Here is a 23,373-nt window from a genome sequence, read left to right as displayed (position 1 = left end):
GTGTGTAGTGTGCTGTGTAGGGCTTTATCGGCTCCTGTTACTGCCCATCATACAGCTAATAAACTAGTGTGGCCATTTATTAGCTAATTATAGAATTCACTTTTTTACAGTATACAATATTTTGAGCATTTAATAATAGTTGGCAGTTCATATGAGACCCTCATGGAGTCTGACTTTGCCTCTATTCTCACGGCAGCAAACTTAAACCACAGTTGAGAGGAGTTACAATTCATCTTGAATTACTCTTGTAAAACACAACCTGTGTTGTATTATGCCTGTTTCAGGTGCTGGCTGGATGTGATGGATGTTTTGCATTGTAGAAGAAGACGGCAACACTCTACCATAGAAACAAGTTCAAACGTCTCCTGATTCCTGCACTGCTCCACCACACGCGAAGCATTTTTCTCTACTTCACTGATGAGAAGATCTTCTCTGTGCTCATGGAGATCTGTCGGACGTTAGGTATGAGTACTGCTCAGTATGAACATGAGGCATGGGCTGTATCAAAATCATCTAAGATTTTGTTATTCTATGCATATGGAGCAGTGATTTATATGGGTCAAAATGTAAAATTGACAAAAGGAATATAAAGAATATTAAATGGTGTGAATAAATGCTTTTGTTTACATATGACTTTTTTTTTTTTTGACGGCTCCTCTGCCACAAATGCAAGTAACTTTCCTCTTTCTATCTTTAGGTTACTATGGCAACATCTACCTTCTGACCGGATTTCATTGGACCTGTACGGCCAGTCTCAGCGTACAGGAAGCAGGCCGCCATGGCGCTAACGAGGATTGTCAGGGGTGCCGCAGGCATCGGCGTGGCAACAGAGAGTCAGGGTTTGGAGGGTGAAGGCCGCAGGCGCTCTGCCACCATGGAAGACCTTAAAGCTGCCAGTGGTGTCTGTCATGGAAGAGTAACAGTCTGAGCACTGGCACTTGATTACTGTCAGTGAGGAGACGGATAGAGACCGACAGGACCAACGGGTGAGGATAGATTCAGTCCTGCAGTTTTAATGTTTTCATCCCGGGTTTTACTTGTTTAATTTAATCTGACAAAACATGATTTATCAACCAGTTCATGACACGATTAAGCAGAATAGTCTTGAGGGGTTTTGGGAAATATGCTATTCACTCTCCTGCTGACGATTGCTGTAGATGAGAAGTTTGATGTCACTCTAGTGTCTGTATGCTAATTATGAAGCTACAGCCAGAAAGTGATTAGCTTATTCTTAGCATAAAGCCTGGAAGTAAAGGAAGGCCTGTTCAAAGGTACAGAATTGTGTCTCCCAGCACCTCTTCTTAACTTAGTGTCTGGTTTTGTTTAATCTGCACAAAGAACTAGAACACCGACATATTGTGGTGCTGTTGTGGGGAGATACATGCTGTGCACAATTTCTTTGCCATGCTAAGGACTTCTTGGAGAGTCTCCACTGGCCGCCTGGCAAGCTCACTCAAGTGGATGTTTTTTATTTTAGACACAACACATGGTCAGCTGTTTTCCCCTTTGTCTTAATGTCTAAGCTAAGCTACTGCCTGCTGGCTCAGCTTCATATTAGGTGGAAGAGACATGAGTGATATTGATCTCTACTGAACTCTCATCAAGAAAGCAAATGAGTGCATTTCCCAAAATGTTTGAACTCCTCCTTTTAATGGTTTAAAAATTAAATTAAATATGTGGCAATGAGATTGTCTTATGGTTTTGTGATATATTGCACATCATCAGATAAAATCTCAGTAAACTCTCTGTGATGATCATCGTGTGTCTCAGATGATCCCTCTTCATGTGATGATATTCTGAATGAAGAAGTGATCCTAGCCATTTAATTCTAAAATTTGACATCTCATTTTGCATTCTGTGGACATTTTCTATTCGAGTGTTGTATTAGACTCCCCATTTCCAGCCCATATTGGCACAACTCTCTCTCGCTACTTAACATACAGGACTTGGGTTATTGTAATCATTTAAATATTCTTATGGCATTTGTCTGTATTGTATTTATACCTTGTTACTTTACTTTAATTTAACATGTTGTAACAAATGCTCAAACTGTAGCTACTCAGCAGTGAGATTATTATGTTTTTTCTCTTGTATCAGTGCAATTTTATAGGGACTGTGCATCTGTGTGTCCTGTCTCTCCAGATAACAGAGTATGAGGAGTGTTCATAACCGCGACATTCGGATTGTGTGTGTGTGTGTGTGTGTGTGTGTGTGTGTGTGTGTGTGTGTGTGGCTTTATCGGCCATTACTGCCCATATACAGCTAATAAACTAGTGTGGCCATTTATTAGCTAATTATAGAATTCACTTTTTACAGTATACAATATTTGAGCATTTTAATAGTTGGCAGTTTCATATGAGACCCTTCATGGAGTCTGACTTTGCCTCTATTCTCACGGCAGCAAACTTAAACCACAGTTGAGAGGAGTTACAATTCATCTTAAATCACAGATTGTTAAAAACACAACCTGTGTTGTATATATGCCTGTTTCAGGTGCTGGAGCTGGATGTGATGGATGTTTGCATTGTAGAAGAAAGACGGCACAACTCTACCATAGAAACAAGTTCAACGTCTCCTGATTCCTGCACTGCTCACACACACAGGAAGCATTTTCTCTACTTCACTGATGAGAAGATCTTCTCTGTGCTCATGGAGATCTGTCGGACGTTAGGTATGAGTACTGCTCAGTATGAACATGAGGGATGGGCTGTATCAAAATCATCTAGATTTTTGTTATCTCTATGCATATGGAGCAGTGATTTATTTGGGTCAAATGTAAAATTGCAAAAGGAATATAAAGAATATTAAATGTGTGATATAAATGCTTTATGTTTACATATGACTTTTTTTTTTTTTGACGGCTCCTCTGCCACAAATGCAAGTAACTTTCCCTCTTTCTATCTTTAGGTTACTATGGCAACATCTACCTTCTGACCGATCATTTTCTGGACCTGTACGGCCAGTCTTCAGCGTACAGGAAGCAGGCCGCCATGGCGCTAAACGAGATTGTCAGGGGTGCCGCAGGCATCGGCGTGGCAACAGAGAGTCAGGGTTTTGAGGGTGAAGGCCGCAGGCGCTCTGCCACCATGGAAGACCTTAAAGCTGCAGTGGTGTCTGTCATGGAAGAGTACACCAGTCTGAGCAACTGGCACTTGATTACTGTCAGTGAGGAGACGGATAGAGACCGACAGGACCAACGGGTGAGGATAGATTCAGTCCTGCAGTTTTAATGTTTCATCCCGGGTTTTACTTGTTTATTTAATCTGACAAAACATGATTTATCAACCAGTTCATGACACGATTAAAGGAATAGTTTGAGGGGTTTTGGGAAATATGCCTATTCACTCTCCTGCTGACGATTGCTGTAGATGAGAAGTTTGATGTCACTCTAGTGTCTGTATGCTAATTATGAAGCTACAGCCAGAAAGTGATTAGCTTATCTTAGCATAAAGCCTGGAAGTAAAGGGAAGCTGTTCAAAGGTACAGAATTTGTCTCCCAGCACCTCTTCTTAACTTAGTGTCTGGTTTGTTTAATCTGCACAAAAATAGAACTGTAAAACCGACAATTTGTGGCTGTTGTGGGGAGATACATGCTGTAACAATTTCTTTGCCATGCTAAGGACTTCTTGGAGTCTCCACTGGCCGCCTGGCAAACTCACTCAAGTGGATGTTTTTTATTTTAGACAACACATGGTCAGCTGTTTTTCCCCTTTGTCTTAATGCTAAGCTAAGCTAACTGCCTGCTGGCTCAAGCTTCATATTAAGTGGAGAGACATGAGTGATATTGATCTTCTTACTGAACTCTCATCAAGAAAGCAAATGAGTGCATTTCCCAAAATGTTGAACTCCTCCTTTTAATGGTTTAAAATTAAATTAAATGTGGCAATGGATTGTCTTATGGGTTGTGAATATTGCACCATCATCAGATAAATCAGTAAACTCTCTGTGATGATCATCGTGTGTCTCAGATGATCCCCCTCTTCATGTGATGATATTCTGAATGAAGAAGTGATGCTCTACCATTTAATTCTAAAATTTGACATCTCATTTTGCATTCTGTGGACATTTTCTATTCGAGTGTTGTATTAGACTCCCCATTTCCAGCCCATATTGCACAACTCTCTCTCTGCATTTAAATTTGATCACGGTCAGAACACTTCACTCCAAACGAAGCGCTCCAGGCGTCACAGAGAAACACATTCACACTGTGTTCACAATATGGCCTTGGACTGAAGAGCTGGAAGAGCTGCTCCAGGCTTTCAACTAACTGTGCAGAATTTTAAAAGGAATTATTATTATTGAGCTGATGGAAAATATTCCAGGGCCTCCAACCAAAAACAACGACAGTGCTGTGTTAGCTTGTAGATAAACGTGCAGTTCCTCCTTGTCAGCTGAAATGTGTCTCTGGAGACGCACCACCAGATAATAAGGACTCTAAGCTCAGAAATACAGATGGTTTGGCCAAGGTAGAGACTGTCACGGTTTCCTCCCTCAAGTCAAATGATTTACATTCAGAAATGGAACATGGGATTAATATGAACAGGGTTGACGCTACAGGCAGCCAGTTAGCACAGCCCCCGTTTGTTCTCTTTTCTGATACAGCAGGAGTGATGGCTAATGTGAGCTGCATTCATTATAGACGAGACAAGTTAAACACATAATCTTTTTCATAAGTTGTAGCCTTTAACATTAATTTGTTTGGGTTAATGTTGCTTTTATTCAGCCACTAACTGTGTTTTTTCAGTTTTGTAAAATTGAAGGTACCTTCAACCTTCAACCTACCTTTTTTTTGTTAACATTAAGGTACCCTTGGAAATTCTTTTGTGTGTATTTTGTTTCTGAGACACCCAGTAAAGATTTTTTATTTTTTTTTGTAAAATGAAAGGAACTCTGTGGAGTTTTTTAAGATTACTTACATTCGATGTTTCAAAGCTGATTCATGGCATAATTTGAAACCTATATTGTTTAGATCTGTTTAAGCTTGCTAGCATTTTTCTTCTTCCCTGCCTTTGTTGGTGCATTTCTTGGCGCTTTACTGCCATGATCAACAGAACTGTGTGAACCCATCCCAATCAAACAGCAATCCATTTATAAGAATATTTCTCTGTAGCACTACTAGTGGTCAAAACTCCACATTGTCCCTTCATGTTTATTGTTGCATGACACTGACATTTGGCGTCTCTCTTTCTGTAGCTGCTCAGCTCACCCAGTCTCCTGTCCATATCCAACAGCGATGTCCGCAACGTGAATGCAAACTCTCTCCAAGTGATTCCTTCCTCATTTGGTTCCCCGTCTCCCTCGTCATCCACCTCCACAATCCACCAGCTCAACAGTAACATCTGGCAGCTGTGTATCCAGCTCGAAGGCATCGCCTGCTTTTCTCAGGCCCTGGGGCGAGACTTCCGTCCCCTGTTGATGACATCACTGTACCCTGTGCTGGAGAAAGCTGGGGAGGAGACACTACTGGTCAGCCAGGCAGCACTGGGCTCCATGTGGGACATCAGTGCAGCCTGTGGCTACCCCTCGTTGAAGGAGCTGATCAATGAGAACTCGGATTATCTGCTCAATGACATCTCCCTCAACCTGCAGAGGCTCAGCCAGCATCCACAGGTAAAGGTGATGCAGTGATGCAGCATTAGAAAAAAAAGGAGTAAGAATAAGAACTAAGAAAACAGAGGCAACATTTTTTAACAATATTATCTGTTTATATTTGTTTTTTCTAACTAATTAATATTATAGCCCAAGGTGGTGTCTTCAGGTTGTTTGTTTTGTTGGATCAGAAGTCCAAAACACAAAAATATTCAATTTACAAAACAGAAAAGAGCAACAATATTTTGTGGATTTTTGCTTGTTTAATTATTTAAATTAGTGAACAATTGGAATTAATGTTGAGTTGCTTATTGACTAATCGCTTCAGGGAGCATAGTAGGGCCAAATTATAAACACAGTGAACAAGCAACAGCAGTTCACACCATAAAATCAGACCCTCATTGGTGGCATTTTCAGAGGTGGGACAAACGCATTGTTTAACTGGTCAAAAGTACATTAAGTCCAGAGTCAAATGCCATGTATTTCATCATACTCCCGTCTTGTTGGCCAGGCTCCACGGGTGTTGACAGTGATGTTGACGCACTCCGACTGCAGCCTGCTGCCTCTGGTCCAGGACATTGTTCAGGATGTGCTGATGGCTCTGGATCTCAGCTACGACCACACAGCGGCCCTTTTCTGCTCCGTGCTGCACGCGCTGATGAAGGCACTGGGTGAGGTTTCCGGATATGTTTTTAATATAAATATTTAGGTTTTGTTTTGAATATTTAGTAAAAAATAGTTAGATTTAAAGGTCGTGAATATTCATGCTGAATGTCGGCTCTCAGCACCACAACAGTTGGAATTGCTTAGGCTGGAGAATCCAAGAAGAGAAAAATGCCAGGAAATTGTAAGGAAGACTCCACAGTCTGTTGCTTTCTTTGTAACCAAGTCTCACCCATGTCTGTACGTGTTATTGTTATTATATTGCTCTTGTATTGTCTTATCGTCCTCCTTCAGTGAGGTGGTTTCCCTCCAGCTGTAAGAGGACCAGTGAGTCTGCTAGACCCAAGCAGACCTCCACTGACCAGGAAGTCCTCGACATCCGCCAGTTCCTGCTGGATTACCGTAAACAGAAAGAGCTGGCAGAGGGCGTCGGGATAGAGGACGACGACGACACGGAGGACCTCGGTAATATGAAGTCTGTCCCAGGGAGAAACAGGATGATTATATTTCCCTAGTAGTGCAGGTTGTATTAGATTTATCCTGTCAGCAGGGAAACTGGGTTATAGTGACAGAATATAAAATATGAATAACAACAACACTAGAGTTTTTTGCTGGGTTGACTAACGTGCACATTCACTCTCTTTCCAGACGTCCCTCCTCCCACAGAGTGCGAGGATGTTGAAGATATCGATGGTCCTGATGTGAAAGCAGAGCTTCCCTCCCACCTCAGCATCACTAAAGATGTTATGGAACGCTGCATTCATCTGCTGTCCAATCCCAGCCTCAGGCTCCGGCTCAAGGTACCGCGTCTGTAGTGTGATGAGGTGTGATGTAGTGAGAAGGGGGACCTTTGGGTTTGATGAGAATAACTCAAGTGAGGATTGTTCACCGTTGTACAGGAACCTTTCTTTTCATTAAAAGATACCGTAGAAAGAAATTAGTATTGTCTCTACACTCTGATGTCTTTGTGTTGGTGTGACGAATCTCGTCGTCGTGAGCTCACACAGCTCCATGTCATCCTTATTCAATATTATAGACTTGTAGTCTATAGCCCAAGCCTGACAGACCGGCCTAATGTGAGTCAGACAAAAAAGACTTGGTATAATTCAGTTGTGATTTAAGTTTTTTTTTTTTTTTTTTTTTATGGGATTAAAAACTCAAAGGAATTCATCCTGGAGGAATTTAGTGTAACCAGACTTTGTTCAATCTAAGCCACTGAAGCTGTAGAGAAACTTAATCACCTCAAAGCTACCTGTACAACTCTATGTGTCATTGTTACACTCTCTGTGCGACATGTCTTTGTCTTGAGGTATTGGACGTGCTGGAGCTCTGCGTGTGTGTCCTGAGTGAGAAGGAGAATGAACTGCTGCCTATGGCCCATCGCTGCTGGCCCGCCCTCCTGCAGAGACTGACAGCTGATGACCCTTTAGCCGTCCTCAGAGCCTTCAGGGTACGTCAGGGTCTCTCATTTAATTAACAGCAGCAATGAGTGTTTAAAAAATACCTTTTCCTGATTTTTTTTTTTTTTGCTTTAATGTGTTAATGGATCATTTAATAACATCTGCAGCTTGGCTATTGTAAAATAAAAAACACAAAAAGTTTATTATATAACACTTTAATGTGATGCTGTATCATCAGGATCTGGTCATTATGTGCAGCAACTGAATAATAAATGTAAAATCACATTTTATTACATCAGATTTGCAGGCATGTTATATTGAAAGGTTATGATCTGTCAGTTCATTGTGGAACAGTTATGATCCACAATGTGGCCAGGCTATTTTATTGTTTTTAATTCATTTTTTGAAAAAAATTTAAACCAACAATACAGGAAGATCAATCAATTGTTTATTGATTGCCTTTTAGACTTGTCTTTCCAAACTATTTAGTATATACTATATTATCACAGAGGATGAAAATGGCCGCCTGCCTTGTTCTCCGATGAGTGAAGATCAAACTTTTTTGTGTTCTTTTCTCAAAGCAAAGGTGTCAATTGATTCAGCGTGTCACTGTAAATTATTCTACTTGTCAACATCTGTGTCAAGTTCGACTTAATTTTATATCTTTTCCTCCTCGGGCAAACTTGCTGCATATGATCATTACCTGCCGAGTCTCCCTGCCAGGTGCTGTGTACACTGGGTGAAACGTGTGGTGACTTCCTGAGGAGAAGGGTTTCTAAAGAGGTTCTGCCAAAGCTGAGCTCCTCGCTGGGACGGCAGGCTCCGATCAGCGCCAAGGCCGGACCCGTCTACACCCACACTGTGTCCTACAAACTGCAGCTGGCTGTACTGCAGGGGCTGGGCTCACTGTGCCAGAGGCTGGACCTGGGTAAGAGAATAACGACGCCAAAACACACACGCACACACACATACACACACACATACACACACACACACACATACACACATAGGTTTCCCCAGACATAACACACAGTATCATCCTGTCTGATCCATAATATAACGATGATTGTGTCAGGTTAGAACTTTAAAATTTAGCCATGATGTTGTTGACATTACATCGAAATGGGTGGAGGTTAAAGCCTTTCTGCATCCAGCCAATAGGGCGCCCTCATTTCCAGGACAAACAGTCAAAGATGCTGACACACACTCTTGACAGGATTGAGACCTTCAGATTGCAATCAGACAACTGACTTTTAACTCACCACCAGATGGCAGCTTTGTATAACAGTGAAAACCAGGCAGCGGTACCTTAGCATGAGTTAGTGTATCTCAAGTCTCTTGCTCTGTCTCATAGTGAAGACCTGAAGACATGATCCACTGTTGCATCTTGAAGATTTGGTTGTGAAAATTTTAAATTCAGTGAATCTCTCAGTGAATACCATCCCCATAAAGTTTCTTTAAGGTGCGTCTCAATATCGTGTGTTTGAGACAAGGCAGCGTTTTTCTTTTTTTTTATTGCAGTCAGCATTTCTCTTTCATTGCGTTTTTCATTGATTTAATTTACCTTCATTTGTTGAGAGCGTAGGTTACATCCCAACACGTCCTCTAGCACAATGTGCAACAAATACACATGACATTTTCTGTTGTGTGTATATATATATATATTTTCTGTTGTGTATATATACACAACAGAAAATATATATATATATATATATATATATATTATCGCGCAATACTGAGTGGGATCTCATGACTAAAAACACCTTGAGGCTGCAGCATTGCTTGAATTCCACATACGCAGCCAACTGAGACACCAGGGTGCTACTGAATCAAGTAGCTACTGCAAGCAACTGTTCTCCCTCAAGAACAATTAAGCAAGAAATGCTGTTAAATCTGCGTAGCAATCAGTCAAAGTCAAGACGCTACAGGAAAAAGAGACTTTTAATTGATTAGTTCAGAAATGTACTGTTTTTTTGGGGGGTTTTTTGAGTTGTGTATTTTGTGCTTGATGTAGCTTTTGTTATCATAACTAAAAATGTTCATCCAGAGGAGCCTGGGAGCTCAGTACCAGTGTGTTAGGAGTGATGTAATTATGAGCTGCTTGTCTAATTTTTCATCAATCATTATGTTCATTAAGCAGTGACATCAGTGTCGCATCCATACTGGGTTCAGATTGCGCTAATTTTCCAACGCTGCTAAATACTTAATAGGAAACGCAGCTCTTATAGTGGAAGTGAGAAGCATCTTAATGCATTGTGGGGCCACTCTTTGATTCTATTTTGGTGATTTGACTCATTTGTGCAAGTTTGAGTGGATAAGTGCTTTTCCAACTCTGTCATGAAAATGACATGCTCATCACCTAGAGTAGGAAGTGCAATCAGTGATAAAGATTACAGTGAATATGGTGTTTTCATTAAGTGATAATTGCAATCACTTCTAGCTCCCAAGGACAGGGTGTATGTATGCAAGAGCTGGTTGGTCGGGTTGTTGCGATAAATTACAGCTCTGATTCAGAGGACTCATTATTTTTGGTTTTGTGAAATAAAAAATGGCTGAAATTCAGATTTTAAAAATCCAAAAATGAGAGTAATTATCAGATTTTTAGGGGGTGGAACAGGTGTTAAATTTCCACCCACCAACCACCACCACCACAAAAACCTGGGATTGGATTTAGAGTAGTGGTATCTGCAGGCTGGTCACCTTGGTGATGGTGTGAACCTCACACGTTACACCCTCCCGCTGAAGCTCATCACTGACAGATGAAAAGTTAGCAGCTGGTGACACCATGTGTCACAGAGATGACATGGCTGTCTGCAGCACTCCCCAGGCCAACAGCAGAATTAGCAGTGACGAGGACTGCAGAACAGAACAAGGAAAGAAGGGTAAAATTAGAGATTTTTAAATAAAAAGAAAATAAAAAAAATACAATTAACAGTGCAAATAACAGAGGCCGGTTTCACAAAGACACGTTGAGCCATTCTTAATGTTGCTCATAGGTCAGTCTGATGTTGGTTAGACCTTTTCACAAAAGTGAAGAGTGACCCTTTTTAAGCCCAAAATATTACACGCCTCACCCTCAGGCCTAAGATCAATGTTACCATGGTAACAATCAATGACACCTGCACTGGCCAGTAGCACCCAACAACAAAAAACAGGAAAACATGGCTCATAATTTGTGGTTTGTTAACATTGTTATGGAAAGAGCAAAGAGAAGGGAAAGAGTTTTTAGAGACCAAATCAGATTTTTCTTTTTATTGTTACACTCTAAACTGAATTAATAAAAGTAAAGTCCTTGTAGCTATTGATTTTTTTCCTTTAGACACATTTTTTTTATTTTGAAAAAAGTCTTAATTTATCCAGAAATCATTGTACCACAGTCTGAATTAAGATAGTCAAGAACTAAACTGCTTTGTGCAATGGATGAATTTAGACGTCCATCTGAGTATTTGTTATATCTAAGCCACAGTCAAAGTCCATCTTTGTGAAACCGGCCGCAGCTTTTGTGTGCTTCCAATATAATATGTATAAATGTGCGGAGGTATAACAGCTCTGAAATTTAGATTAAACAGAGCTAGGCAAGAACAATATTTAACCTTACTCATGCAGACAAATATTCAGGCATTTTGCATTTAGCATAAGTCCCTTAACCTTCAATATATAATAGCATTAATGATAGAAAATACTTAATTAACCCATCCTGTTACATACTGCATAGCCTTGTGGAAAAACTGTGAATTTGTATGGGTTCATTTGTAGTTGTGTATCTGTAGCTTGGGTTCACAGTGAGTGGGTATGAACAGGGCTGGTGTAACAGGGAGTCGACCCAGCAGCTGTGATGGAGAGGTGGTGCCACTGGAATTGGAGGCAAAGGACAATGTCTGGAATAAATGCTCACTGGGGCAGGCAATAAGCTTTTGCACTTTTACCACTCACCTCTGTGCTCCTGTAGTCGGTGCCAATGCTTTCACTCTAAGTGAGGTGCAAAGAAAAGGTGAGAAAAGCCATCAAGTGCACCGTCGGAGAAACCATCTGCACCCGCGTCTACCCGTATTCTCCTGACATACGCCGTTTGAGCAGATGATGTCACATCAACTGGCCTGTTCCTCTTTGGATTTGGTTCAGTTTTGAAAAATTTAAAGACACGTTAGGAGCATCAGTTTAAGTTAAAACACTGCTCTAAATTCATAGACTGACCTCAAAATTGTGTAACCATAGCAACATGCCTTGCTTGCTACATGTTTTTGAATTTAAGCCTCCAAAATATTCAACACAGAAGGCAATGTGATGTTCTTAAAGCAGCACTGATCAATATGTTTTATATCAACAGCGGATCAAGTGACAGCAGTGCAGTGAGAAATTAGTCACTCACAGTGATGAATTCAGAGAATTATTAACAAACTGCAGCTCTAGAGTGTTTTTTGGCCTCATTTAGCTGATTGTTTTGGTTTTCTTGCCCACAAATGAACCTCCACACATATTTGTTTTTCCACAAAAAAAGCTTTAAAGGGGGTGTTTGTAAGTTTTCTTTGCTGCTGAACGTGGTTTCTTGCCGGGAGCAGGCGATGGGGATTGTCGCTTGACGTTGTGTTTACAAGACAAGAGGTTACAATACGTCCTCTGAGCAGCGCTACTTCTACCGGAGGCTGCTGTGAGTCGCTATCAAAAAGTGATGAGACGGGCCGGGGTTAGCTGGTTAGCGCGCTAACTTCCGTAGACGTAAAGACGTGATAGAGACAAGAGTTAAGTCAAGGAAAGAAGTTTGATGCTGAACTAGGAACGTAATGCTATGTAGCAAGACGAATATACACTTCTTGGCCAGCACTAGCATCAGCATTACCATCTAAAGAGCCTGGGACCTTAAGTTTTCTTTAGTTAAGGAAAAAAGTTCAGAAACTTACAGCAATGAAAGAGATTTCACAGCCGTAAATCTACTGTTTCCATGGAGACTGTTGATTTGCTGCCATTAGCACTTGATAGCTGTTATCTCATGCTCCCGTTGTTTTGACGGGAACTTCGCCATGGTGAACTTTGGTTGCTAGGGTCTTTTGTGCAACAATATAACTGTCTCTAAGTGATTCCTGAAGTTTAAGACTAAGATAAGGAGAAAACCTTGAAGAAACTTGAGTGAACATTTTGAGTGAAAACCTTTTGAGGGTGTTTTGTGCAACTGTTTTTATTTTAAAGGAAACCGTAACTCAGACTGTGTGTTGTGCAACCGCCCCCTGTTTCCTCTCAGGAGTTGGTAGAGACCAAAACTTTATTAATATGTCAGATGTTGTGTTTTCAGTTTGATCTTCTGACCCCAGGTGGCAAAAAAAAAAAAAATCATTGCATTTTATTGTGTGTGTCTTCGCCTTTAGATTATTCTTACACTGTAATGATAATATCAAATGGTTACCATGATGGCGAAGCCTCATGTCTGAGGACTATATTCAGTGTTACACAGCCTAGATCGCGATCTTTACAAATTGACACTCTTCTGGCAAACCCACTGGCGTTCGACTTTATAGTATATACCGTTCCATCAGAAGAAGCACATACTGTCAGAAACTCCAGGCTTATTTGCTAACCTATCAGGTTGATCCCTCCAGGTTTCCACAGAATAGTATCCCATCAGCTTAGCAGCTCTGCTTGTTGGTGTTGATAAATCCCTGCCTTTCTTTACTTTCTACCATCAGATGCTCGACCCTTCTTTATCTGTTCTTCACAACAACAACAACAAAAAAAAAAAGAAATATAAAAAATATAAAACCCAGCTCTGGAGCCACAGTTACACCATTAGGGAAGTAATGATACATTCAAGTTCTCACTGTGGTTTGATATGCCATACTGGGTTCTTGTGATGATGTTGACACAGTATTTCAAATAAAATCAGAATAAAGTCAGGACTGAAAAAAAAAAAATTTTATTTAGATTTTTGAGAGGCAGAAATGTTGTTTTAATGTTCTTTCACAGGGTTGGGGTTAGGCTTTCACAGATATTAAATCTTATACCAGAGGTGTGAGTTTGAGCATTTGTTTTTCCGAGGCTCCCGTGCTCTCTCACAGTAATTTCACTGACTAAATAAATTGTGGTAAAATGGGTTAATTAGCTGTGTGGTTAAGTCACATTAGGACAAAATACCGTAATTATTTCATGTGCAGTGCAGCATTTTGTCTGATGTTGATGCAGGTGTTGAAAACAACGAAAGCTGCGACTTCTTCAGGGAGGTGTTAGACCATTGTGGGCAACGTTACAAACTGCTTTCTATTAGATTTACATGAGTTTTGCTTCAGTGTGCTGAAGAACTTTCAGTCCGTCAAATTGGGATTTGTTGGTTTTTATGAAATAGACCACATATTAAAAAAAAGTCAGTAAATGTACCTATTGGTTTTTAGACCAATTTTTGAAATTTCTCCATATTTTTGCCATCAATTAATCAGATAAAATTAGCTGAAAATGTCATTAAGCAATGACAAATATTGCTCGTGATCAAGCCATTTTATGACAGAGTTTTAACCTCCTGCTTTGCATTTCTTACAGTACTTCTCTTTTTCTTTCTTTCTTGCTCTCTCCACGCTTTTCTTTATTTGAAACAAGTGTGATTAAAACTGGATCACATTTATACGTTTCACATCACGTCCTGTGTTTCTCTGATTCTAATAAAGTAATAAAAATGCATTTTGTGCACCAGTCAAGATATTTAAAGGTTAGTCGCAGCATTATGATGATTTCTGTGTTTATTTAATGCCATTTGAATTATCCGTTTAATGTAGTGGAATACTCCACTGAAAAAGCACCATTCACCTTTCTTAAAGCTGGAACGGTCTTTAAGATATTGAAAGCCGCTATAGGAGACTATTTATATTTGGCAGTATTATGAGCTGAGATAAGTATGGGCAAATGGGAGATAATACAAAAATTAATATCAGACATTTTAACTTGTCATAGCAGGATAAACACAGGTCTAGTGTGCTCATTAAGACTAATGAGAGAGTAAAGTTTTCTCCTGTGAGGTTGGCTTTCATTGATTATCTCATTGTGTTTTTGGTTTATGTGCACTTTAATTACAGCTCTTTTAGTCTTCTTGTAATTACAGCAGAAACCATAATTTGAGTGGAGACAAAAATATGTCAATGCATTGTATTTCCTTGTTAAAGGATAATTGCAATTTATTACAACTTGGCTCCTGTTTTTGTACTTTTGGTCATAATTTCTGTCATTCATGAGAACGTTGTGCTCATCAAGTAATTATTGAGGTCTGGGAAGATGGCGTTGTTGCTGCAGCGACGGGGCAAAAAAACAGAAGCAGTTAATGGTGTTCGAGATTTGAAAAGAAATGGTCGACAACTAATTGGTTGGTTACAGAGAAAACTGCAGTGTGTGCGGGATGTTTGGGGGGGGGGGGTCGTTAGATGCTTTAGTGTCATGCTCTGGTAGCTGGCTGCAGTTTGTGTTGTGTTGGTGTCGGTAGATGTATTGGAAGAACAGCTGATTGGCAGGTTCTTTAGTGATGTAAACGTTCATCGTCCAGTCTGAAATATCCCAACAACTTTTGCATGTTCCATCATGACATTTTGCTTGTACAGTATATCCACGTTTCCCACAGGATGAAGTCTCCTGACTTTGGTTATCCTCTTTTCCATCAAGTTGACTTATACAGGGTTTTACTGAAATGGTTCACCAAGTATTGGATGGATTGCCGGGAAATTTGTTTGTCCTAGTGATCTCTATGCCTTTTTTTCTGTATAGGAGTTGTGTATATCATGGCTGTTCCCACATTAGTTGTTGTTTATTTGTGAGAAAAGTGTTTGTGTGTCTGAGGCAAGAGTATCTCTAAGAAAGAGGAATAACTAAAATATAACGGTGTGTCAAACCTAGCAGTTTAGTTCGGACTCAGTCTTTAATTGATAGTTTGGGTTATATGACGTGGGGTTGTGTGAGGTGGTCATGCACAGTCGGTGTATTACCTGCAGTAGATTCGGATCAGTTAAGCTACCAGTTTGGAGATGCAGCTAGGAGCACCGGCACACTAGCCGAGTGATGTGCTGCTGTGGATGGCGCCAGCAGAAAAAAACTTGTTTTAGACACAGGAACAATCTAAAAAGCTGTTAAAATGTATTCTTCATTTAGAATATGTTCAGCGCTTTATCTTCCCGTCAAAACAGCCTGGCCTCCAGCTTCCACAGGAGTTTCCCTTCTCTCCGTTTCAGTCCGTTCATTCTCCATTTGCAAAAGTTCTAATGCATAGTTCTAACTGACTATGCATGACCACCAATAACCCGAACTATCACTTTAAGGTCTCAGGTATGGGTCGGGTTCTGGTTTCAGTTTCATGCCTTTTTGCACATCTGTCTGATCTGAGTTCCTGCGTGGTAAAACTGCAGATTTGTGCAACACTTTCTGATCTGGAATGTACCGCGTGATGCTAAAAGGAAAAAGAAGTCCAACATTTGGGAGTCCTGCTTCGTCCGGACGGGGGGGGAGACAGGTTATGGTTAACAATGTAAATTAATACTGGGTTTAATAAAGGACTACTTTTTGTCTACCTGTGCCTTCCCATCAGTGTCTGCACATGATACCAGGATTTAACTGGGGGATTCGATTGAGGGATTCTCAACCTGGTTTATTTATAGTCAAAGCAGTTGTGTAGTATAGCAGCTGTGAGCAGTGGGAAAGCTGCTCCACCCATTGCGTGACCACTGTAGACTACAAAAAGACATCTGCAGCAACATCACCCCCTCAACCCTCACATCAATAATCTCTTTCCTGTCACATTAAAGGAAACGGTCCAATCCAAGTTTTTTAAGATCCTTGTGCTTGATTTTTTTTATTTTTTTTTAACTGGCACTTGACACTGTTCTCCCTCGTATCAGAAGGGGAAAGATTAGGTGTTGGAAGATGGAGAGAATGTGAAAGAGCAGGAGAGAAAACAGTCGGCGGCTGCAGCCTTTCTCATGTGAATACCGATTTGGCTACTGCTTACCTCTGGGACTCCTGCAGCAAGCCAATTACTGAGCCTCAGTCACACAGAGAGAGAAAGACAGAAACACAGATTGGCTGAAGCAAATAATACGTTTCACCTCCTATTCTAGCTTCAGCTCCACTCCCACCCTCTTATTCTTTTTACAGCTAATTCTAACAGCACCCGGCCCTTTCCTCTTTGGTATTTCTCACTTCCACCGTTCCCCTCCAACCACCTTGATTCCACAAAAGACTACAGGCTATGAGTGCAGCACCAGAAAGGGGAGGAAGAAAGGGGATAAAAGCAGTTGCTAAATAATCCCATTTAACTCTGAAATGTGCACTGCTGCTTTTATTCTTGACACACAGCGAGCAGGCCCGGTTCAAGCCGAGTGTGGGTTGAATTGGCAAATGGAGTAAGCAGAGAGAGAGAGAGAGAGAGAGAGAGAGAGAGAGAGAGAGAGAGAGAGAGAGAGAGAGAGAGAGAGAGAGAAGATGAGAGAGGACAGAGAGAGAGAGAGAGAGAGAGAGAGAGAGAGAGAGAGAGATGTTTTGTAAATGAGGCTTGAAAGGCAGCCCAGTTTGCAGCTCAGGGAATCACTAAATGTCTGCTGGGAAGGATGGAGGGACAGAGAGAGAGAGAGAGAGAGAGAGAGAGAGATCGGAAGAGGAGATGACAGAGTGGAAAGGAGTCAAGTGGAAGGATAGAGGGAGCAGGCGCTGGTGAGGTTATGAAAGTTACAGTCAGTGGAAAAGGGGGGAGAGAGGAGAAGGAGGGCAGGTTCTCAGGTGTGAAATCCAGAGATGTGGAAACAGCCTGCTGTGGAATTTTTCCTCAGCCGTCTCAGCAGTTTCTCTCAGCTCATTAGGGGTTAGAAAAAGTAAAGTCCAGGCATGATCTATTTTTCCTCTTTCATCTTCCTCTCTCTTTTATCCTTCTACATTCCTCCCCTTTGCAACACACCGTCTTACCAAGCTGTGCCATATTCTGGGAACTGATTATATCCAGAGTGTCAATTTATATTTATTATTATTTTAAAAAAAAACAAAAAAACAACAACACACAAAGATTTCCAGTGATTTCCACTGTGATTTATGATATTCTTCTCATTTTTCATTGTCGGAGGGAAGAAAAAAAAAACACATTGATCATCCTTACGTTGGGATACTGTTCACACAGGGTTCACGTATGAATTTTGTCTGTCATGTAAATAAATTGGTCCAATCTGTTTCCTCCAGTGGAGAAACACTGCTAGAATTAAATCTATACTGTCCTTTTTAAGATCAAGAAAAAAAAAAATCATCCATGTTTTTGTTTTCCTCCCGTCTTGGTTTCCTCAGGTGAAGCAGAACTGGATGCTGTGTGTGAAGCCTGCCTGCCCTACCTGAGCTGCAGACAACCCTTCCCACTGCAAGAGGCCTGCCTCAGGTAACTCCTCACCATAGCCCACTGCAGTGGTATTAACTCTAACCCAATTTTAAACTACTTCCCTTCAGTACTTTAGCAGCAGATTAAGATTTTTCCATCTTTTTCAACACACAATCAATTTCTGTTCATATAGCAGCGGTTGGCAAAGTGAGTTTGGGGCCTCGGGACAATTTATTTCTAAGCCATTAAATGGCGGGCCAGAACATATTCAAAGGCTTACTGTTAAAAATGTTACTGTTACCATGTGTGGCCCTGTGGCCCACAGTCACACAAAAGTTTGACCAATTCACCGAACTGGTGTTTTTTTTTTCTTTCTGCACATGGCGTGTCGGCAGCTGCTGACTGTTTAAGCGTGTTCCCAGATCTTCTTCACATCTTAACTTGTGCATTTTCATCTTCTCACCTTGTTCTAAAAGTTTTCATATTATATGCCTTTAATTTGACTTTTATTATCAGCTAGTTTGTAGTTTTCCCAAATTATTAAGTTATTGAATGAAAGGGTGCAGGTTATTTTTCATCTTTCCTCTAAATTCAGAATTATGTAAATAACTCGTAATGGAGATATCTAAAAACAATACGTGTGTAGAGCTGCATATTTTACCTGCAGTTCTTTATTACGAATATTGTTTTGACAAGAAAACTTTACATGCAATTCATTAAGCATAAAAAAGTATTTTTAGATATCCCAATAACTAAACAAACAGGAGTGAAACACTTGTGTTTTTCCTCCGTGCACGTGGTAAAAAAGAAAAACAACCTGAAGCTGGGCAGCGCTGAGTTATTCAGCTTGTAGTTAAACCAGTGAACCTGCTGTGTTCAGCTCAGTCTGTCACTTTGGATTACAGGAAGGGTTTCTTTTTTTTTTTTTTTTTTTTCTTTCTTCACACCACAGATATTATGCATTTTAGCAAAACACAGCCCAGAGCTAATCCTCTTCCCGTGTATCTTTCGCTCCTCCCCGCAGTGTTTTCCGTCACTTAATCCAGGTGGATCCGGACAGCTTCTGGTTCACTCTGAACGAGCTGCACTGCCCGTCGTCCTACGCCCCGCCCCACCCCGACCTCCAGCCCGTGCAGCTGAGCGGGATGGGCAGGCCGAGAGACGAGTACTCGGACAACGTGTTGAAACTACTGAGGGAAGAGTTTGCTGCCACAGTCGAGCAGCCGGTCAGCTAATGAGCTGGTGAACGATGTGATTGACTGTCCTCTCAGACGGATGGCTTATTGAACCGCTACACCAACAAGTCAATTAACTGAATGGGAATCTTGACAATTGTGTCGAAAAAACAGCCATCAGATTAGGGGCTGTGATAACCTTCATGGTGTACACGACTTTGATAAGCAGCCAGGTACAAAGGGAAAATGTCAATGCAGCATCTCCGCTGCTGTTCACCCTCCTGCTGCAGGAGGAGAAAGCATGAACACCTCTGACAGGTAGTGACAGTGCTGATGTTTTTCATTTCATGTATTGTAAATGCAAATATTATATTTGCCATTCCGTCTTGAGTTATTTCTTAATTTTCAGAAGAAATACTTTGCTCTGAAATATCTCACTGGTTTGAATTATTCAGCCTCACGTTTCAGAGAAGTTTTGAAAAGAATAATCCTTGATCTCATAGTCCTGTCATTATTTCCTGTTTTATATCACAGTTTTGCCAGCTTTCGACTACGGTGTCTTGTACAGCTGCTTGTGTTAAGGCAGCTTTTAAAATATCAGAGCTTTGACTTCTTTTGCTAAATGAAAACAAGAGTTTTATATAGAAACATGTTAATATTCGTCAAAGCCAAGTAACGTAAAGTGTTGTTTTGGTATTCTAACAGAAAACTCAGGTGTTGTGTCAACACTCGTAGTAAAAACTACTGCAGAAGTTTAAATTGAACGGTACCAAATTAATAAAACTGACATAAGTCTAGTTGATAAGAAGCCTACTCTAAATCCTAATCTGCTATGTGAGCAGTAGGTTGGTATTTTTTTTACAAATGTTTCTTCCCAAGTTGGAAAGATGGACGGTGCAGGCTAAAATATCTATTTTAACACATCTGGATTCGGTATTTTAAGGTTAATAATATTATTTTTTTTAGTTATTTTTTGGGGCATGTATTTTGAGTGAGTCACACGTAAGAGGTAGAGGGAGAGGGAGAGAGGAAGTGCATGAGGGCATAAATGATTCGTGTTTAGGAGACATAGAAATAAATTTCACCTACGACCTTTAAAGTTACCAGGTACATGTTAAATAACTACAGGTACATACAGGCTGAGGATACATGTCCTTCCACCATATGTATGTTATAGGAAAGAATCCAGACTGTGTGTGTAGCAGTTCCACTTTGCTAAAGGAAAACCAAAATTTTATATAGTTTGATTTACAGTATGATAAACTGCCTGTCATTGACATATAGTAGCTAGAGTTTCTCCCTGCCCTTTAATATTAATTAACATAACAATTTTTTTTGCCATTTTTCTTGCCTTATTACCCCGTAATGATATTCTGCGCTCTGTAATTAAGCAATAAACACTCAGTAATTTAGAAAACACAGTGTTGCTCTTAAACACAAAGTTGTCAGCCCCTTAATTTACAATGTCTTCTTCCCCTGAACTCATTACTGAGAACTTATTATAATGTCTCTGTATAGGTACCCAGTAAGTATTTTATTGATATCCTGTATACACTAAATAATTCCACTATAATTTGTGGGCTGTAAAGTGTAACCGAGTCACATTAGCTAAAAACTGCAAAATATAAATGTGACCTTTTTTTTTTTTTTTTTTAAGATTTATGTCTTCAATCGGATCCAATGGACTTGAGGCTTGAGAGGCACAGACAGTGTAGAGGAGTCAGAAAGTGGTGAGAGATGAACCAACACATTGCTGGTTTGAGTCTTTTCATGGAATTTGCAACAGTCAGAAAAATATAGACCGAATAAAAACCAGACTCATCTTAATGAGACTTCCCTGGCAGGTGTAGCTATGCAAAGGACGGAGGAAGTCTTCCCCACTGGGGGGGGATTCCCTCACTAACCTTTGAGCTTACCCTGGCAGCCACATCACATGTGCTGTCAGCAGAAGAAGGACGAGACTGTGTAACTACAGAGAAAATCGAAGGCCTCGTGACGGGGATCCTGGCCGATCTATCATTGTACATGTTGTCACTCAGAGCCCTGCGGGGCTCAAGAGATGTATAAATGAAGGAAACAGGAAGCCCTCCCTACAAACACACACACACACAAACACACACACACACCCCCGCCCATTATCACATCACCTCACAGCCCGGTGCCTCCACACCTCATTGCTCCATAATGAATGTATGAGCCTTCTAGTGTGAGGAAACAAGATCGCCACGTGTTTTGTATTTAGCCGGCCTGGCTTAACTCTAGTGAGCGCGGCACTGCGCCTCTTTATCTCGTCCTGTGCTGTTGCTATTTATCCTGCTGCCAGTGCTGACAATAGCACCATTAGTCATCAGCAGCAATGGGAGGCGGGGGCTGAGAGTGGGATGGGGGTGGGGGGCGCTTTGGCAGCACCTATTACACACAGGCAACTGCCTAATATCGTTTCTCCATAATGGACATGGACAGACACACACAGCGGGGGCCGAAACCTAAACCACAGCTGACGTAGAAGCAAACAAACCCCTGAGATATAAATGTGGAGTGACTCCTCCTGAGTTTGTTGTGTCTTTCGCCCTTTTCACATCTAAATCAATGAGAAAATGTTGTTTCATATACAATTTATTTCATTTGATAAAGGCATACACTTAGTGTGAGACCAAACATTCTAGAAGAAATGTACATTTTCCCTCTTTGTTTTTTTTTTTGTTTTGTTTTTTTAACAGTGAGCTCTTCTTTACAAAACATCAAATCAAAGTTACTGGTTGAAAAAAAAAAACAAAAAAAAAAACAATCCCACTGATCACTCCTCCCAGTCTACAAGGACTGCCCACAACCACTTGAGCACTTGACATACAGACCGCCAATTTCAGTGTTTCAATAACAACGTTTTCCTCTTTCTTCTCACCGTCACAGCTCAAGGCTTCATCCGGGATGTTATCCACATTCACTTTGTCCCGTTTGATTCCTTCAGAGCAAAGCATTTGTCCCAAAAACGCCCCTCACTGTGTGCTTCAGACAAGGGCAGCGCTTCACACAAAGCATCTAAGCAAAGAGGTTATCGTCAAGTTACAAAAATGGCAGAAATGAAATGGCCTCTCAAACCTTTTCAGACCGAGTCCCAAACTGCACGAAATGAATCCAGGTTTTCAGGCTCATTAAAATATGGTAACACTCATGTTTGCAGCCCTGCACATCCAGTACAGTAGTTTAAGAAACACTGCTTTAAGTACTAAGATACATTAGGGAAACCCCATTTCTGAGCAGCTACGAAGAGAATGTTTCATTCATCTGTCTGTACAGCACTTTTGGAGAGCAGTAAAGCAACGGAGAACTGCTTTGAAAAAGAAAAAGAAAAAAAACTTTTTTTGACAAGACTTCTAAAGTAGGAAAAAAGATTCAGAACAGAGTGGACTTTTTTTTTTTTTTTTTTTAAATGAACTAATAAATAAACAAAAATATCTTTAACTAACACACTGTCTTTGTGTATGGTTGGTTGAAAAAGTTTTTAAGAAAAATTACTGAACATGCACTCACTTTATTTCATATTATACAGTCATATATACAGAGTGGATTAGAGGCTTGTAGTGGAGAGGATTGAGGCTTTTTAATGATTGATGAGCACTGGGCCAGAGCATCGGAATAAGGGAACTAAGCTTAGACAGGAGTACGGCACTGCTCTCTGCAAAAAAAGTATCTTGCACCAAGATCACGTTTGTTCTAATCATTTCTAATCCAGATTCAGAGGCACACCAAATCAGATTTGTAATTCAGCGGCACAGATTTGATCTTTTTCATGGCTTTTCAAACAGGTGGCGTCCACACGGAACAATCTGATCGATTTCCCTCAGCGTGAACAGCCATGAGCGGATCGAACCTGCGGCACGTGGGGGTGGGGGGGGTTGAATAAAAATCACACTTTCTGTTGCGCTGTTGTTTCATAAACTCAAAAGCGCTGTGGGAATAATGCAGCCTGTGATGTGCTTTGTTTGAATTGTGAACACCCATGGTTGTGGGGAAATCCCACGCTTTTCCACACTGCCACTGCATTTAGTCCAGCTGAAATGAAATGAGGACGTATCTGTCCCTGATGAGCGCTGATGCTCTGGGACTTTGATGAATTTCCTGCTGAAGAAAGCATGTTTCCTTCTTCCCGCAGGTAAACACTGAATAAGTAGCTGAATTTTGGGTGTACACACGTTTTGCACCATATCCATGTCCATTATTTGATTGCACAGAA

The 23,373-nt window shown here is 40.7% G+C and overlaps 1 protein-coding gene across 1 annotated transcript in view; it reads left to right on the top strand.

Moving 5' to 3' along the window:
- The window catches only part of tti1 (TELO2 interacting protein 1), a 32,079-nt gene extending 11,552 nt beyond the window's left edge, over positions 1-20,527 (top strand). The window contains exons 5-14 of the mRNA XM_022757500.1: positions 2,494-2,671; positions 2,908-3,200; positions 5,194-5,610; positions 6,101-6,260; positions 6,547-6,717; positions 6,901-7,052; positions 7,562-7,702; positions 8,376-8,580; positions 17,937-18,024; positions 18,989-20,527. Coding sequence (XP_022613221.1) covers positions 2,494-2,671; positions 2,908-3,200; positions 5,194-5,610; positions 6,101-6,260; positions 6,547-6,717; positions 6,901-7,052; positions 7,562-7,702; positions 8,376-8,580; positions 17,937-18,024; positions 18,989-19,199 — 2,016 coding nt within the window. The 3' untranslated portion in view covers positions 19,200-20,527. The remainder of the gene's footprint in view (positions 1-2,493; positions 2,672-2,907; positions 3,201-5,193; positions 5,611-6,100; positions 6,261-6,546; positions 6,718-6,900; positions 7,053-7,561; positions 7,703-8,375; positions 8,581-17,936; positions 18,025-18,988) is intronic.
- Positions 20,528-23,373: the final 2,846 nt, after the last annotated feature.

The sequence above is a fragment of the Seriola dumerili genome, unplaced genomic scaffold, assembly GCF_002260705.1.
Source record: "Seriola dumerili isolate Sdu_G_001 unplaced genomic scaffold, Sdu_1.0 BDQW01000278.1, whole genome shotgun sequence".
Lineage (NCBI taxonomy): Eukaryota > Metazoa > Chordata > Actinopteri > Carangiformes > Carangidae > Seriola > Seriola dumerili.
This window is presented reverse-complemented; position numbering and strand designations above follow the sequence as displayed.